Source organism: Thermobia domestica, chromosome 3, assembly GCF_964235325.1.
Source record: "Thermobia domestica chromosome 3, izTheDome1.hap1.1, whole genome shotgun sequence".
NCBI lineage: Eukaryota > Metazoa > Arthropoda > Insecta > Zygentoma > Lepismatidae > Thermobia > Thermobia domestica.
In genome coordinates, this window is record NC_137456.1 from 322,512,679 (window position 1) to 322,532,980 (window position 20,302).

A 20,302-nucleotide genomic window follows, 5' to 3' on the forward strand; every position below is an offset into this window, starting at 1 on the left:
CAAGCACCAGAAGCCAAAAGAAGGACTAATTCTTAGTAATAATAATAATAGACCTAATAATAATAATAATAATAATAATAAAGTTTTAGTAGTAGTAGTATCATTGATAATTATATTGTCTATGTAGAATAGATAATAATAATAATAATAATAATAATAATAATAATAATAATAATAATAATAATAATAATAATAATAATATTTCATGCTACGCCACTTCAGAAATGATTACTTTCTAACTATTTTTACAAAGGGCTAGGAAAGAATAAGAAAAGACCCTGCCTCCCTTTTCACTTATCATTTTCTCAAATTTTCATACAGTTCAATCCGATCTATTTGATAACAGATTATAACTGTAAGCACTTATCGTTAAGAAATTTAATACGTATTTAAAATTTTACTTATAGTAGGTTAATTTAAGATGTTACGAAAGAAAGAAAAAAACTTTAAAAAATAGAATCAATATATTTCTGAATATTCACTTATATAATTGTCAATGTTGCCTAAAGATATATTTATAATGCACTAGTTAATAAAAAGGACAAAGATTATTTCAGGTTACATATACTCGTATACAATTACACTAATTGAGTTACATCGATCGATTCATCCGTTGAACTCGGGCAGGATTCCGGTGAACGCGGTATTGTGTTTTGGCGTCTTGGAGCAGACGTTGAAGGCCATATGGGGGGAAAAGGAGGTGGAGGAGGAAGAGGAGGGTAAGCATTTCGTCCAGATACTACTTCTTGGCTGGTACTAGGATAATTCTGGATGTTGCTGAATTGGTACTGAGGAGGCTGGGGGTAATGAGAAAACGATGCAGGAACATACGAAGGGTTGGATGGATATGTATGTTGGGTTTGGCTGGAAGAAATTAATGCCTGCTTGATTACATCTAGAATTTGAGACCGAACACTTAGATTAATGTGGTCAGGTAGCTTTCTCAGCATAGGTACTAGTGATAAGGCGAACCCCTTATCACCATTCACATCATCACAGTCCCTTTTTTTGGCTTCTTGCAGGTACTCGATTATTTTATCTTCAAACGAGCCCGCTTTTCGTTTTTTCCCGCGTGATCCATTTTCATTATCCGGTGCATTCAGGCATCTTGTTTGGTTCTGCGCGTCATCACGTGAGTCACTACCTTCTTCAATATTCAAATTTAAATTGGTTCTTGTCTTCCTCTCTGTCATTGTGTCCGATAAAAACAGAAGTTCATTGAAAAAAGCATACTTTCTTTTCTTGCCTCCACTTCCACTTGGCTGCGTTTTCTGTGCATTTAATTCCCGTTTGAACGCATCCCGCAGAGACTTCCATCTTTTCTGGAGCTGTTTCACTATAAACAGATAAATAAACAAATTAAATGCATATTCACTTGATTTAAACGTAAATTTTAAGCACAATGTATTCAGTATAATATTTAAGAGGTGTTTCTAACAACGTTTGTACATTTTCTTATGTCACTGATTGTTTTCGGTACTCCACGTGATCTAGGCTTAAAAATGAAATAAGTTACACTTGTTTATTTTCTTTCATACCCGAGATTAGATTCTTCAAGTCAATAGAAACATATTATACAGCACAATTTCGTCAACTTTGATCTTTCATTTTCTTAAATGAAACATATGGTCATCTTGAAATTTTACTTGAGAGTATTATTTTGTAAAAATCTTTCAACCAGTACATATTTTGGTTGAAAATACGAGTTCCACGAAATACGCTAATTTTGCGGTCACTCTATCAGCTTTCTATGTCAATCGCATTGCCCGTTATTTTATGTCAGTGAGTTCATGCAACTAGATATATTAACGAACCTTTATATTAGAGACGCGTCCCCATTCAGAAATGAATACCATGGTTTGGGCAAAAATTGTAGAAAAAGTTTAAAAGGCGCTGCGGGAGTAATAGGGAGAGAGAAATTTGCCTCCCTTCCTATTAGTTTAGAACAATATTGTCTACGTTCGTGGTAAGTTAATTTTATTATGTCCTTGTGTTTATGAGAAATTGGCAAAAGAAAAATGGCAAATGCTTCCTTCCCTTCCTATTACTCCCGCCCGTCTTAACCCTTTTAGGATTTCCACTTTTTGAGGTAAATTTTAGACTTTCACTAAAACAGCTACTACGTCCTTACTATTTATCGTAGGATCATGGTTCATACAGCTTTTTTTTTTTTTTTCCACGATAGATCATACTTTCCAACGGTAGTACTCGCTAGTCCGTATTATACATCAGAAACGGGAAAACCGGGAAATTTTTCGAAAAAAATCGATATTTCCCCCTCTGGCCCGGGCCTGGGTTCACGTAGGGATTTAATTTTAAAAAAAATACATTGTTGTGTAAATAATACGTGTGTAAAATTTCAATCTTGTATCTTGAAAACTACGGTCGGTAGAAATTTTTAAAAGTCTGAAGGTGACCCATTTTTCACACACACATACACATTATATATATATATATATATATATATATATATATATATATATATATATAATATACAGGGGCGGATCCGATGACGGGTGCACCAACAACTACCAGTACATTTGAATTGAATTGGATTTTTTTTTAATCCCTTTAGGTATCTGTGGTGTGGTAATTAGGATATGCCCCAGAAATGCTAAGTGGGTTCGTTGAACCTTGTTCTCTTTTCTTTTAGAAAACTGACTTAATTTATTGATTTTGCAAAACTTCTCTAATTGTTTTAATCCGAAACGGAAATATGGCAGCAGGTTTTTTCGGCGGAATTTTCACTGTTAGCTTCTCACTTTAGGTAGTGTATATTTACAATGAAGGGGGATGCACGTGCACCTTTGTACCCAGTAAATTCAGCCATATATATATATATGGTGTTTGAGCCATGACTTAAGGTCAAATAGTAATGATGCTGTACATTTTTTAAGTATATATATATATACTTAAAAATGTACAGCATCATTACTATTTGACCTTAAGTCATGGCTCAAACACCATTTTTTCAGTGTACCGAGTCCTTTCCAATGATACCACTCATATGTCTGTATTATACACCTGAACCGGAAAAATCGGGAAACACCGGATTTTTTTCTGAAAAAATCACCCCCTAGGAACACTTGTGCCCCTCGGGCCCGGCCCCGATTTCATGTAGGTATCTAAAAAAAATTGAAAAATACCCAAAGGTACACACAATCGGTATACAAAGTTCCTATATGATATTTTGAAAACTAAAGGCGTGAAAAATTTTTGAAATTTGACCTCTAAAAAAAGAAGTCACGCCCCTCCGCCCCCACTTACGCCACCTAGTTGACCATCCGGTTCCAAAACTCATCTGGGCTGTTCTTTGGTTTATCCTTGACTTGCCCAATAAAAAGAAAAAGCGCTTAAATACCTGTTATAGAACCTAAATAAGCGGTCAAAGACGATACTACGCCATGGTATATAAATATGCCATAAATCCTAAAAGGGTTAAAAGAAAAGAAAAATGTACACTTTTTTTCAAACACATTTTTACCAGCTTATAACATGAATTGAAACAAATTTCAAAAGTGTGTAACGGCCTATCCTTTAAGATTTTGTTTCTTTATTTGCAACCGACTCTTTCATTTATTTAATTTTATGTAATGCTATATACATTGGTTAGGCGAAACATATTTTAGGGTACACCAGTTGTTTTCAGCTTATTCAATATGACAACTCTGACAATTCCCTAATGTTATAAGTATGTATCCTTTGTGATCTCGATCAAGATTTGTTTTATCTTTCTTTTATATGTATGTTTACCGAACGTTGAGTTTAGGGATGGGCACGAGTTCCGAGTCGAGTCAAAGGTAATTTTCTCAAGTCAAGTTCCGAGTCGAGTCACCGTTTTAAGGTCAAGTTTGATAAATGGCTCGCTCGTTCAACTCGTTTTAACTTGTTTTGAAATCATGGCCTGATTAGACTGGAAAGTGAAAGCCATGAGAAGTGCAAGAAGTAATGTGGAATACTTTTAGTGTTGCTCACGACAGGGGTTAATCTCGTCTTGTGCTTTTAGTGCATCTTGTGCGGTACTTTTAGTGTGTCTCGTCTCGTCTCGATAACGAGACGACAATAGATTTTTATAACCAGACAGTCTCAAATGTCGTAAGCACCAATATAAGTATGTAGTTCTTACCATTAAGGCTGAGACTTGCATGGTCAAATTTTTGAGCCTAAGCAGAAACCCAACCCGGATAGTGATATCAACCGGTTCGGCTTGGTTCAACTGCACGAACTGCTCGAGCCGGCTCGATTGGAATGAGCCATTGGCTCCGTTGCGACAAGCCATCGACTCTTCTCGATTAAGCCGATGGCTCGAGCCGGTTCGATTGGGATGCGCCATTGGTTCGAGCCAGTTCCGTTGAAATGAGTCCATCGGCTCGATTCGACTCAGCTCGACTGAGTCGATGGCTTAACCTGGCTTGGTTGGGTGAGCTGTTGCCTCGGGTCATTTCTCGGTTCGGCTCGATAGTGAATGAGCTATGAGTCGAGCCGCTCGAGCGTTGGCAACCCTAAAGCCAGGCCGAGAAATTTTGAGCATGTTTGGCCGGCGTCCTATAAATTTTAACAATTTTTCGCTCGAGCCCGAATACTTGCTCCTACGGAACTCAAACCCAGAACCTCGTGACCAATGGCCTTTCCTCATGAAGACTTCTCGACGACTGAGATTGATAGTCAGCTAGTTTTCAGTATTTAGATACAAACCGCTCACCTTTCATGGTTATACACAGTTTTATAATAATAATAATATTCAGTGGCGTATTTACGATTTTGTTTCGGAGGGGGCTTTGCTAACTTTCGGGGGGGGGGCTTTCCCTGAAAATGTGAAAATTCAGCAAGATAGTTCATATACTTTACTATAGTAAGTAAGATTTCGGGGGGGGGGAGGCTTAAGCCCGGAAGCCTACCCTAAATACGCCACTGATAATAATAATAATAATAATAATAATAATAATAATAATAATAATAATAATAATAATAATAATAATAATAATAATAATAATAAAGTTTTAGTAGTAGTAGTATCATTAATAATTATATTGTCTATGTAGGATACTTGAAGAGAGTACTTGGAACTACACACAGAGTTAAGCTCGAATTGCCTCGTTTTGTCTCAACTCGACTCGAAATTCGAGTCGATTCAGAGGAAATTTTTCGATAAGAGTTCTCGAGTCGAGCTCAAAGATGTCTGTTTCGAGTCGAGTCGAGTTTCAAAGACAACTGCTCGAACTCGCTCGTGCCCATCCCTAGTTGGGTTTCCTAGTGTGAACTAATATTTTGCCTCATCTTCAATTTTTTTAATACTATGCAACATCTATATCAAATTGTCTTTTTTTGGTTTAAATTTTAAGAATTATAACTTGATATATCATCTGCCTAGGTTTAATACCTCTCAGACCTCAATTCAACTTTTATCAAATTCAACGCTTTAGGCAGAGTACATCTGATGCAAGGCGGTAAGGTTCTCGTACCAAAATAATGCGATTGTAGTTAGTGTTTACAAAAATCAGGGATGTGCGAAAACATTTGAGCGGTAGTGTACAATATATATATGTATAGCCTACATTTTTTTTTTCTTTTTTGCAGGTTTCTTGCAACGGGTATTCCCTTTAGATCTCTGGCAATGCAGTACAGAATAGGAAGGAAGACAGTTTCAGACATCATACGGGAGACATGTGATGTCATATGGTCAACAATGAAGGATCAATTCATGCCAATCCCAGATACTGATGGTTGGCTTAATATAGCACGACTATTTGAAGAACGAAGCAACTTTCCTAACTGTGTGGGGGCATTGGACGGTAAACATATTCGTATAGTGAAACCTGCTGGTGGTGCTTCAAAATACAAGAATTATAAACAGTATGATTCAATAGTACTGATGGCTTTAGCCGATGCAAATTACTGCTTTACTTTTGTTGATGTAGGTAGCTATGGTACATCGTCTGATGCAAATATTTTCAATAAGTCAACTTTGCAGAAATCCATACGTTCTGGGTCTTTAAATTTACCTCCAAACCAACCGTTGCCTAACTGTCCCAGGGGTGTAGCAATGCCGTTCGTCATTGTAGGAGACGAAGCATTTGCAATGTCTGAACATGTTCTACGACCATATTCTCGACAGAGTCTGAACAGTCAAAAACAACGAATTTTCAATTACCGCCTGTGTCGGGCTCGTCGATTTGTGGAATGTGCTTTCGGCATTTTTGCAAACAAATGGCGACTTTTCCATTCTGCTATATATTTGGAACCAGAATTCGTCGAATGCCTTGTCTTAGCTGCGTGCGTGTTACACAATTTTGTGCGAGTACGAGATGGATACAAATTTGAAGATATACTATCATGTCCTATGGAAGACATTCCTGTTCAAGGGACAGGAGGAATTCCATTGCAAGCAAAAGGGGTAAGAGAATACTTCGCTGACTATTTTGTTAGTCCTGCTGGTGATGTTGAGTGGCAGTACAAGATGGTTTGAATGGGCTTCAAATCGAATAGTGATTTTGAATGCCTGGCATATGATATTTTATGGGGTAGTATAACGAGAAAACCAATGAAGGCTATCGGGAAAGAACATGGTAAGTCACATTTTGTAAACTGTTCACGAGGGCGGTTTTAAAATTGAAGAAAACCTATTATTTTCCATATTCTTTTCCATTGGAGGTGGTTCCTTTAATAGCTTGTAAAATGTCTATGAGTAGCGTTTTTGCCAGTATGAGTATATACTGGTAATTGGAAAGTGCCTTCTTTAAGCTATTATTTCGCACTAATATATCAAAAATCACCAAAGGTGGATTTAGTATGTTCTTTTTCTCTACCCTTAAAATACCTTTATTTGTGACTTACACAAATCTGATGTTGTTGGCTGCAGGAGCGGATTAAGGGCGGAGCCAATGGAGCCCAGGCTCCGCCCCCCCTAAATCCCTCTTTTTAATATTAAAATCAACTTATATTATAGGCCTCAGACATATGCAATTTTTTCCCGGTCCCTACGTTCGCATTATCGCTGGAATTAAGTCTTCTTCCACCAGCGTCTTCACGATACTTACTTTGTTGTGTTGACCATTTGGCTTGTATTTGGCAGTTGTGTGTTACACTGCAGTGCATGAGCATTTAACTGTTGATAATGAAAGTAATTAAACTAATTTTTGTAAACTTCGAGCACATTAAAATATTCGAGCACAGCTTATGAGGCTGTGGAAGGCAATAAAGAAAATGTATGCACTGGAATTATTTGCAACATAGGGTCCCTTTGAAATAGTTTGCTCCAGGGCCCCAAAAGCCTTAATCCGCTCCTGGCTGGTTCTTATCAAAGTTTACGGCTAATTACGTACATATGTGATTGACTATGTTTCAGAGCGAAGAGTAACTGTAAATGCCTAAATTGTATTTTAATGTTTTCTTCTTATGTATAATTAAATAAATGTAATCTTACTTGTTTATTTTCGTTTAAATATTGTTGATCATAAAATCTGCACAATTTCTAAGTGCTTACACGTAATGAAATCAGGACGTATGTTTAAGTGCTTTTTTTTCCTCTCTCTCATACTTTTTTTTTTTAATTTTTCCACTTTTCAGCTATTAAGTAGTGGCGTATAGTGGTAGCGGTGTAAGATAATGATATATCTGTTTTATGAGCACTTTGAAAACGTGTAATTTATGGTGTGGTGGTAAACAGAAATAAAGGGAGTGAAAATTTGAAGACATTTCAATAGTAACGAATATTCAAATAATAATTAATCACATTTAATTAATATTAAGAAAGTAGGTACAAAGAGCAGCAAATCATTAATGTCTTTCAAGGGAAGTCATTGAAGTTATACGCAGGGTCTGCATGTGGCACACACAGAGTACACTTTACATGTGTAATATCTCGCTTGAATGAGGTCTGTCGGGGACGTGACGACAATTCGAAGATCCGACGAATGCATGCTCCGAAACACCTGAAACGTGAACAAAGTGGGAAATGTGTTTTACGTCACGCGAAATGTCGAGGATTGTCGAGCATGATATACACGAACAAAAGTTTATCGCGAAATTGGTGATTTAGAGGGTCCATAAAAAGTCAGATGTTAAAGATATGAAAACCTATTCCAGTAATGGAGATATAACAGATATTTGCACCTGTGCAAATTTTCATATTTGTAGTTTGAACCACATTCGAGTTGTGGCCCTCCGAAATCTGTCTGTTTGCAGGTCATTCATCTATACACTGACTCATCGATCATATTGTTTAGGGCCTTTAACAGTAAGATAGAGAGTTGAAATTTTGCACACAGGTACCTCATATTGTCCCGAGTATACAAAAATTATGAAATTTGAGTTAAATTCTATCAGAATTTTTATACAAACTTTCTCCATAGATTTTAATGCAAAGCAAGCTAGTTTATACTGTATTATCCTGCTAGAAGACATTAAATATGAACATTTCTTGATTTAATTCGAATTTAAGAATAGAAAATTTGAAAGCGTGCGTTGATTATAGCCTGTATTTTGTTAAAACACACCAATTAAAGAAAATGAAATCTCAAGTAAGATGTTTGTGAATATATAAAATATTTGTCATAACACCACTTTGAGTCAAGAAGTTGTGTGTAGACTTCGGATTTTAGCATATTTGCATTTTTTTTTTCCTAATGTGATACTGATGTGCTCTTTAAACAGAAATTCGTTTCAGGTGTTTTGGGGTAAAAGAGCAGAGTTTTATAGTGCATATATTTGCATATTTCGGAGGTTAGCGCATGTTTATGTCGTTATTGCATATAAATGCATATTTTTAAAGGAACGACCAAATTGATATTTTGTCCAACAACTTTGCTTAGTGGAATTTCAAGTTTCTAATATAAATAGACTCAGGACCTTTAAATACTTCATTGTTCTCGGTTTAGAATATCTTCCAAGGTCATGTGAAAGGAAAATAACAAAAGGGTGAGTGATTCATCCTCCCGGCAATGATGCATGAATCTCAGCTTATTGGAAGAAGATATAAATAACGATGTCAAATCATCTACAACAAAATTTCCACGTCACTCATCTCTGCAGTTAAAGTTGCTACTGTTGTGTGTGTGTGTCAGTGACGACGCCACCTTTAAGTTCTTAGGGGAGCAAAGGAGGGGCAGATACATTTTCGGGGGGCGGCTATTTGCCATACCAAAAATGACATTTATTACTTTTGACTTATGTTACATTACATTGTGTATTTCGTTGCTGTTTTTATGTTAGACCTACATGGTTACAAATTAAACTTATTCCAAGTAAAATTTGTGACTAACAAATAAGTAACGTCTGCACATGAAATATTTTTCAATGGAACTTTTGAAGCCTAAACATAAATTGAATTACTTTCGCGTATGCTTCAAGTAACACATTCGTCTAGTACTATATGCCACGTATCTCTCTCTCTCTCTCGCTATACATACACACATATATATATATATATATATATATATATATATATATATATATATATATATAGAGAGAGAGAGAGAGAGAGAGAGAGAGAGAAAGAGAGAGAGAGAATTTACGAGGAGCTGCTGAAAATGTCCTAGTCCAATCCAGAAGGAGTGTAGGTACTAGGTAGAAAAATGAAATCGTAGTTTAAAAAAACATATCTCTGTGTGTAGAAATACAAATTTTCATATTAATAATGAAATTCTTGTTTCTCAGGCCTCTGAAGTGGTTATGTGTACCCAAACAGATAATTTCACGAATATTCAGATCCTAACTGTTATAACATTTTTGTTCCACCAAGGAAAGTCACCGAAGTAAATTAATTAGGAAATCAGTGAAACACCACAGGACACCCCTCCGTTATATACAGTGGTGAAGAAGTAAGTGGCTTAGTATAAACGTGGCGATTTCTCAACAAATTATGCTTTACATTCAGGATGATTAAAAGCAATGACTCTTCCCGAAATCATGGATGCAATTTGTGACATTATTCTTGAAAATTGCAGCATTTCAGCCAGTGGTGGATATAGCCCGAGGCCGGAGCCCTAGACCACCCCAGTTTTTGAGTGAAAAAAAAAATTAAGCTATTATTTATATAGTTTTTAAACTGTATGGTAAACTCATGATATACTTATTATAGTCTGAGGTCTGGCTGCACCCCGCTTTCTCAGTTTTTACCTTCTCAGCAAAACTTGTGTCAGAGATTCTGGGCATTTCTTTGGAACTCGTCGGTAGCATAATTCAGAATGGCTTGGGTATGCGCAACCACTTATTCGCAAGAAATCAGTATGAATATAAGTGCCTGCTGGCCCGAAACTAGCCATATAGGTTTGGGGGGCCCAAGTCATTATAAATTCTCTTACAAATATCTAAATTTCGTTTTTTTTTTTTTTTGGTATTAATAATTACAAAATCGCATTTTATATCGAGGTCTGGAGGGGCCCAAAAAGTTTAGGGGACCCTAGCTCCCCTCTGGTTCCGGACCTGAGTGCCTAGCAACATTTAGCTATTTCGTCAGGAACTGATATAACCGCAATAAAATTATTGAGACAAACTACACCAAAATCGAGTTCTAGCAAACGACACGCCATCGTTTCAGAGTAGCTTTCGAAAATGGACTTTAATGAAAGGAAGCGTGTGTGTGTTTTCTTTCACGGAAGAATTATAATTCTTATATTAATACTCTAACATTAATGTAATATTGCTTTCGTTTTTTTTTTTTTTTATAAATATTAATTTTACATAATATAGTAGTTAAATTTTGCATAGAATACATTTAAAGATCTCAAAAGAATAAATCAGTACCATAAAATAAACTTGTTAAAATTCTCGTTTATTTCAAAGAATAAATAGAATGTTTCCTCATATAAATTAAAGTTCTGAGAAACCGTGATGGTGTCGATATTCAACACTCTTAAGTGCTACTCTTTTTGGGATTTATCAAACCTACAATTAAAATAATACAGATTTTGCTCGACTTTTCTATGAACGCACAGTTTCATTAGTTGTTAGTATTATAAATTTCCTACCTGGGAAGGACAAGAAGTTTCCTTACTCTATGATCTTAATCTTTAAAAGAAAGGGGGGGGGCATGGAATTTGTTACTAAAACAACAAAAATAAATGTCAGTCTCAAACACCACCCAAAAAACAATGATAAAAACATTTATATTTCCAAAGATGTTTGAACAACGAAATCACAGCATCAAATATCAAACATTCGTCAAGTGGATACATATAACATTACAAATATTACAGAATGCACTTCTTCATCTTCGTTTTGCAAAGTGGTTTGAGTTACGTTGACCGAATTTAGCGCGATCATAGTGATCATTGTGCGTATGGTTTCGAAATTAAGTGGATACAAGGCCCATTATGTATGTCAATTTGACACCGAACAATTTGCACCAAATTTACTTAAAGCGGACAATTTGCCACCTCCATTCTGGGCAATTTGCCGAACTTAGGTAATTTCGTCACCAAAATATTAGCATGTAGGTAATTTCGTTGCCAGAAATTTTTTACAGTAATTTCGTCATCGGTAAATTTATCAGCATAGTATTAACATATAGGAAACTTTGTCCTGGTTATTTTTTACTCTTTGTTGAACTAAGTACAGACAAAGTAAACGACCAAAACAGCTTATTTTATCTTAATCAAACTTGGAAAACAATTCAGTTGGTGTTAGATTGTCGCTTTTTCAATTTATTCCTACATCTATATTAATCTGTGTATCTGTATAAAAAGGATGTGTATGTATGTTAGGAATGGTATAGAGACGAGATGAAACTCAATACACTCTCGGTCTCGTCTCGAGTCGAAAAACATCGTATTAGTCTCGGTCTCGTTTCCATCAATATATGGAGCTCCTTCGTGACTAAGCGGTAAGCGTACGTGTCTTTGGCGTGGTAGACCTGGATTCGATTCTAGGCAGGAGGTTATGTGGTTAGGGTCCCACGTTGAGCTGTAGTTCACGTCTGATGTAGCCTCTCTGGTATAGTCGAAAGAGACGGAGCAAGAGGAATTTTGTTTAAGATATCCTCTGTATCGAAAACAAATATTAGACCCCAATCAATAAATTCCAACATTTACACTACTTTATACTTTACTAGCTATGCACGTGCCTTTGGAGAATAGGGTTCCGGTTTCGAATCCTGTGGGAGATCATTGAAAAGTTTCAGCGCATAAAGATAGTTTAGATTCCACCTTAAACTGTAGGTTTACATCTTGTATAACTTCGGTGCTGAGAGGACCGCTAAATTCCAAGCCACAAAGTATAAAATTTACATCATTATATTTTTAACCAATTCTCTGGTTTAATCTTTTTTTTTCTCATGATTTAGGCTTATTCTGAAATCCCTACTCTCTACCAATTTTAGCACCTTATTTTCAGTTTCAGAACAAAGTTGATAAAACACGAGCAGTTGCAGTTAAAATAAATAAAGAAAATAAAATAAACATACCTTTCCCAGGAATATTTCTAAGCTGCATGGAAAGAAATGTCTGGAAACTGAAACATTGTGTGTTTGTCTTACAAAACTAAATTTCGAAATAATTTGGCAACGTAGTTTTTCGGTCATTTCAAAGACTGGAAAGAGAATAAGATGTATTGAATCCCAATTTAAACTTATGGTCTTTGCTGTTTAAAACATTTTCGATATACCTAAGTACCAAACTATTAGAGGTGGCATTTTCCGCTTTTCTCCTGTGCACACATCTATGGCTTAGACCATCTAAGGGCAATTGTTCCATCATCTAACATATCCACCCCATAAAATGCCGCATAGCCGGCCCTGGCCCTTTCGGATATATTAGGTATATTGGAAGTTGGCACAACTTTAACAATTTATTATTATTATTATTATTATTATTATTATTATTATTATTATTATTATTATTATTATTCATAGTGAACATACAATTTGGCTCGATGTAGCTCTACTTAACAGTATTAAATGAAATCATAAAATAAGAATATTCTTACCTTCTTCATTCTGAGAATTCCGTTCCATTCCCTCCCAGTCTGGAACAAATATCGCAGCCACTTCTCTCCACATTTTTATTTTTAAGTCTCGATTCATATAGTTCGGATCTCTTAAATCATATAGGCATGGCCTATTTTGTATTTCAATTATAAACGCCTCTGTGTTAAACACACTAACCATATTGGAGATGTACACAGTACACGTTTTCAAACACAACTGAAAATTTCTCTTTGTGATTACACTTGTGGTTATCTGTTTGGGGGTGGAGTTCGAGCTTCTGAGATAGGGGCTCAAATTCAAGTTATTTCGTTGTTTCATCTTTTGCCTAAAGCCAAATATTTTGCTTATAGATTACCATGGCACCAGCAAACTGTCAATCAAGTGTATCACAAGAAATCACCCTATTGTGTTACATAGATTTTTCTGTGATTAGCTATTTTTTCTGAATTTCCTTCTATTTTTGTGAATTTTCTTTTGTTATACACACACATACATTATAATAGCAGAGTTCCAATCTCTGCACAAAGAGTCTTCCAAGCAGCTGTTTCTTGCTACAATCCCCTTGCCTGGCAACACGTCTTTCCTTTCTGTCATTCCTTTTGAAATCTTTTAAACAGCAGGCGGTCTATTGTTCCGACCTGCACCAAATACGCTCGAGCCGGCGTTTTTTCAGCGATTTTATTGCTTTCGCGTTCATGTTTAGCCGCTCAGATTTAAATACATGGTCAGCGTATTTCAAGCAAACGCAGGAGCAATAAATGCGCTTTGCGATCGCTTCCAAATAGCCGGGGTGTTATAGTCAATCGGACTCATCTTCGAGATGCCCTCTCGCCCCGCCCCCAACACATTGGGGCCAAGTACAATGATACATCTTTTCTGTGGAAATAATAATATTTTCTTCGGAAAAGAAATACTGACTGAAAATTGTTCACTTATTTTCCGATCCAAAATAAAAGATAGGATTCAAAATTCTTTGAGCCATACATTTACCAAACACAGACAGACACGCAACAATAAAAAAAACTTACAATAATCGATATACATGCAGCTCTTTCCCCCTTGCACGATTTCGGCTGCTGGCCGTGAGTAATACGTAATGTTGATGTCTCACATCTGTGCGCATGGACGAATTTGTTAGAATAATATGACGAAATTTCGATTTTGTGAAAACTCATACTATACATCATGAAAATCATTTGTGGTTACCCAGGACTTTGACTCAGAAATTAACACACAGCGCAGTAAAACTTAGTTGTTTAGTATTAGTTTGTTTCTTCCTTATCCTTCCTAATATTATAAAAGAACTGTGTGCTGTGTGTCATGAGAAAAAAATCACCTGAAGCCACCCTATTTTGTACAGAGATACATCTTCATAAGATCTAATACATAGGAAGCCTTTAAAAAAAAAAAAAATCGACTCTTGGTGGAAAGATCCGAGGTTCTGGAGATTCAAAAAGTATACGAGTATTTCACAAACCCTTTAAGTCAGACAACCCCAACAACTTTGCCATGTTGCAAATTGCATAATATTCAGTTATTGCTAAGAACGGCCATTTCTGCTAGTACATAATGCAGTGGTGCCCACCCCCCCTCAATTATCTATCCGTAGGTGTTCTTACATGAAAAAAAAAACTTTTCGATTAATTTTTACACTCTCTCAAACATATTTATATAGATTTTTAACCCCTCCAAATATTTCAATGACGCACTTTGCGTCATAGCCCCCCTTTGTGGGCACCCCTGCATATTGAAAAATATTATAGAATAATCGATTTCAGGCCAGACAACATCGTATACGTAGATTCTTTCGTTTCCTCCCACATTACCATTCACCAATTCTTTCATTGATTATTATCAGTTTCCTTTATGCTACAGAGCATATAATAAGAATGAGACGTAAAACCAGGGAACGACTATGTTCGTTCGAGAAAAATTGGTATAAGATAGCAAGATCCTAATATGGATTTAACGTCCCCAAAATTATTCCACCATCGTTTTTTATTCTAACCAGAAGCGGTTCGGTTTGTTTAATTATTGACTACCATAGAGTCAAAGAAGACAGAATAGTGCATATAACGAGAAATTGCTCCTCGATATGGATTTAGAGCCTCGAATGTAGGTTCAATTCATGCCCTTATCACGGTACTGAAACCGGAACGAGCAGGAATCAGGTCATTCCGATTCATATAGAGCAAAAACGGAAAATGGTAGCAACTTATTATTATTATTATTATTATTATTTAAAGTGGATTGAAAGTTTTACGAGTAGCATTCAGCTATACTCTTATTATATCGAAAACGGAGGTGATAAATCTGTCGGTTTCGGATACAACATTGGAAAATGAAATGAAATGAAATATTTGAGTTTAACGTTCCACGATTATGTCCTTTAGGCTAAGGGAGACGATAATTAAAGGAAATGAATGATGATGGAAGAATTGGTGGAAGATGGAATGAGAAAATGGGAGTACCCCGAGAAAACCCACGGGCACGATGTTGTCCACCACAAACTTACTTGACCGAGATCGAAAGAGGAACTCCACATCAGAAGTAATTGCTCTACCACTGTCACTGTGCCCCCTTCCCCCCGGATACAAAATTGGATCCCAATAATTTGGAAAGTCCACCAAAGTCCCACATTGTGAAAAGGATTTTTTTTTACTTAACAGTTCTTTTATTTTAGATTGCTGTGTTTTTATTTGGAAAAAAGATAAATTCTCAAAGCAAAATTAATTGAAAAGTCTTACGAAATGTGTCAAAGTAAACTGAACACTTTAAACCAGGCTATCTCAACCTATATGATAACACTACCATCCTTTTGTCACATCTTTTGACCAGCCATCCCGAGTAATTTTCAGTTTGTAATAAGCATTATGATTATTGCTGCTTATCGCATATATAATTTTCATGATAGCTGAATGCATTACAGCAGGAGCACTGATAGAGAAATAATTAGCGTCTTACAAACTGCCAATGTGGGTATTTTTCATCTCAATCTGATTTTTCTCCATCTCTACTGCATTATCAATTATGATGGTAATTTTTACACTTCAATTACGAGATTGCATATTTGTTTTTACTTTTTTTTTTTAAATAGAAGAGCACAGGTTAGTAATTTTTAAGCCTGTTATTTTTTTTTGTTAGTTATATCTTCGTATCTATGAGAGGTACAGTTTTGTGAATAATTTTATATAATTACTTGGAAAATCACAAGTTTGACAATTTTACATAATTTCTTGGAAAATGACGCATCCAAGAACAATCTACAAGAAATTTTACAGAACGCAGTGTACTTACAGAAAAAAAAAAGTCAACTCTGATTGTAGACTACATCATATTCTGTTCATTCAACGCACTACTAAATTCAAATGATTCTAACAATCAACCTACAATTTCCCGCCCTGTGGAAACCACGGAAGTTCAAACCTCGCCTCCGACAGAAGATAAAATGCTTTAAAAGACCGGAACCCAACCACGAGTTCCTGTCTAAGTTCAGGCAGTGAGATGGAAAACATGAAAACACTCACTTCCTGTAGCAAATCCACCTCCAACTCGAGTCGCTTCCCAACAAAGAAAAGCTGATGATGTCTGGGGTTTTGGACCAGTCTCCGCAGAACGAGAAGCCGGAAACGAAACCATAAAATCTCTTTTACAGTGCAACTGCAAATGAAGGAACTTCACTGGAGGAGGGCAGGGGGCTCAGATGCAGATACTGCAAGAAGTAACAATTGATTTTTTACAGGACGTCTTCTTCAAACACCAAGAAGAAACATACTACGAAAATAGTTATGTAACTTACATCTTCTTTAATAATAACTTTATATTGAGTGCTATGAACAGCTCATAGACAAAAATAGAGCACTAGGGTAACAGAACTATGCAAATTAAAGTTTCATTTAACAACCGCTTAAAAGAATGAGTCAACACTTGCTTAAAATTGCATATCCGGCATGAGCTCCTTCGTGGCTAAGCGGTTAGCGTACGCGCCTTTGGCGTGGGAAACACGGGTTCGATTCCCGGCGGGAGCTCATGTTGTTCGGATTCCACGTTAATCAGTAGGTCCACGTTTCATATAGCCTCGCTGCTGAACGGGACGTTAAACTCAAAATCAACTCATTTCATATCCGGCATGCAAAAAATACGTTGATCGCTTATTGTAATATTTTAACATAAAAGACTATAATATAATGATACATAAGAATAAAATCAAGATGGACAGCTAGATTCCTGTCATAAACTTAAAACAGTTTAATTTTTGTAAGAATTGCTCTGTTATTTTTCTTAACATATTTTCATTTTAAATTGCTGTAAGACGTAGTCACTCTTCTCAGTATTTCACATTTAGAATTTAGTGCTACTAATGTCGATCGATTTCTAACGCTATAAATCGGCGCTCTTATTCCTATATTTTCTAAGGAATATTTGCTACTATAATAATAATAATAATAATAATAATAATAGTAATAATATCTTTGTGTGTATGTGTGTCTATATTATCAGTTGTCACCCAGAAAGAATTGAACTAGAACCACCACATTTTGTACAGATACATCTTCCTCAGATCTAATTGTGTCAACTTTTCCTATTTTCGGTTCGGGGAAAAATTGTGGGGGCAAGTCAAAATATTTGCTTAAAAATAGAGGATAAATATGCGGACGACAGGTATTAGTGTTAAATCCATAGTTTTCGGGGTCGCTGAGATGAATAGTAATATTTCCGTCACCGTTCTACTTTAACCCCTATCGTCAAAGGGAGGGGTGAAAAATAACATGTCCAAAATGACCCATATTCGTGTCGAATTCATAGCTTTTACTGATCGGAGATATGTTATGATGATATTTAAGCCAAAGTTTATGCAAAAAGGGACAGTTTGCTGATTCGGGAATTGCCACGAGCAACGTCAAAAGCGTTGCTCTTCCTTATTTATTTCACTCATTCTTTAACCGTTTCTTTTATTTTGGCCTTGGAATGCATAAAAGGAAGATAAATTCCCAGACGACGGATATTAATGTCAAATTCATAATTTTGGGATTCGGTGATGAATGGTGACACTTCCGATGTCGTTTAAGTCTAAGTTTAGCTCCCATCATGAGCGGGATTATATGTTCAAAATAACTGATATTACTATCGAAATGATAGTTTTAGAAATCAATAAGCTGATTGGTGACGGGCCCAATGACACTTTTGCCCAAGCTTAGGCAAGAAGAGACATGTCAACTCGTCCTGTAATTGACACAGAACGGTGTTGCTCTTCCTTATTTATTTTACTCATTGACAAGGCCAACGTCAAAGGCATTTGCTGTTCGTTATTTATATATTACACTAATTGATAGGAGCACTATGTTTATTCCAGTTATTCCTTTCCTTTTAAATATTCTGCATAAGATTTATCCTTCTCACGAGAACACCTAACGGTCTGCGGTGCGGTGCGTTCGGTAAGCGTCGAGGATGCAACTAATGAACACAAGATTGTGTGTGTGCAACTTACGAGGGGCGTCCAATAAGTTATCTACCTTGACAGAAAGGGAGGGGCGAAGCATAGTGACGCCTGACACGCACGTCAAGGCCACTATGGGGAACCCCGCTAAGCAATTTGAAGTCAGTTGGAGCAACGCAGAACAACAGTGTTTCTGTTACGTCGCGTAACGAATGTTTGTATGACGCCGTGAACAATGGATTTGCAGAAGTTGGAGCACTGTTCGGTCATCAAGTTTCTCACTAAAGAAGGTAAGGGGCCAAAGGAAATCCACGAGCAAGTGATGAAAGTGTACAGGGGTGAGCATCGCCAGAATTCCAAGTCAAATACTGCTCAAAACAATTCAAGTGGAGACGGGACCCCATTGAGGATCATCCCCGCTCCATGAGACCCGCAGATGCAGTCACCACGGAAATATACCGCAAAGTTGAGGACATAGTGCTGCATAATCACCGTATGAAGGTCGCCAAGATTGCAGCAGCATGTAGCATATCCAAATGATCCGTAATAAACTTCTACATGGCCGCTTGGGCATGTTAAAGATCTGTGCTCGTTGGGTCCCCTGAATGCTCACGCCTGCACAGAAGCAGTACCGTATGCAGCTGTTCCAAGACTCGTTTGACTTCTTTGAAGAGTATCAGGACAAATTCCGGGCTCAACTAGTGGCAGGGGACGAAACCTGGATCCATCATTGGGATTATGAGAGCAAGGAGGAGTCCATGCAGTGGAAACACCGCGATTCCCCGCCCTCGAAGAAGTTGCGCACACAGTCCTCTGCGGGGAAGTTTATGGCAACCATCTTCTGGGATTCGGAGGGACTTCTACTGACAGAGTACATACCTCAAAAGACGACAATCATGGGTGTTGTCTATGCTGTCTCCATGTATTGTTTGAGAGATGCCATTGCAGAACAACGTCCAGGAAAGTTGGCCAATTGGATTTTCTTGCTCCATGACAACGCGCCAGTGCACACGGCCAGGAAGGTTCAGGCTGCCATTGCTGACTGTGGTTTCCAAGTGTTGAATCATGCCCCTACAGTCCGGACATAGTCCCAAGTGACTATTTCCTCTTCCGAGACCTGAAGAAACACTTGAGGGGACAACGAGGCCCAGTTGTTTGCAGGCCATGACAAAGGCTATTTTTTCTCTGGGATTTCTTCGCTGCTCACAAAGTGGCGACGGTGCATAGACCGTCATGGGGACTAGATCGAAAAACAGTGATGACCAGGTGACCCTATCTGCATTCCTTCCTGTCTAGGTAGAAAACTTCTTGGACGCCCCTCGTACATAGTTGTTTGCGCGCTATAACGACTTCCTGGCATCATGCACACAATTTGTTGTACTTGAGAACCTCTGTAATAAATTGTATGAGCTGATCCAATTCTGACAGTCAATACCAAGGCCAAAGTTTCTAAAGAAATATGACGTTTTCGCGAGTCCAAGACTTAGTACGTCACATATTCTCATCAACCATTGACGTACACGCCTCCTTCAACGCAACTATCCATTCATACACTTTTCTCTCGCTAATAAATAACCCAGTATTTTGCCATCATCACCCTATGAGTTACACGAAGTTGCACGGACTCTGATCACAAAAATCGAATCGTTCACTGCTATTCTACAGTCTGTGTGTGTGCCATCATCTTGTTTCAGTTGTGCTTCCTATCTAGCAGGCCATGCTATATTTTGGAAATTGTCAACAAAGTATTATCTTCCCTTCGTGCAATATTGTGAATTTGAGGTTGCTTTTTGAATCACCCTTGCATACGCTCTCACAGAATTTTTGGCATTTATCTTGAAACCGAACTAAATCACGACACTGAACTTAAATTAACGGTTGGATAAATCACATTACAGAGAATTCTATTATTTACGAAAACACTTGATTAACTAAATTTAAAT

General features: G+C 36.9%; 2 protein-coding genes across 9 annotated transcripts in view; both read right to left on the minus strand.

Moving 5' to 3' along the window:
• LOC145681170 (microtubule-associated protein Jupiter-like) overlaps nt 1–20,302 on the minus strand; it is a 406,534-nt gene that overhangs the window by 80,272 nt on the left and 305,960 nt on the right. The window lies entirely within an intron of this gene.
• Nucleotides 389–14,145, minus strand: LOC145681169 (uncharacterized). Its single transcript, XM_081752630.1, has 2 exons — nt 12,922–14,145; nt 389–1,336 (listed from the first exon to the last, which is right to left on the minus strand). The coding sequence occupies exons 1-2, from the start codon at nt 13,238–13,240 to the stop codon at nt 579–581; spliced, it is 1,077 nt and encodes a 358-aa protein (XP_081608756.1). The 5' UTR covers nt 13,241–14,145; the 3' UTR covers nt 389–578.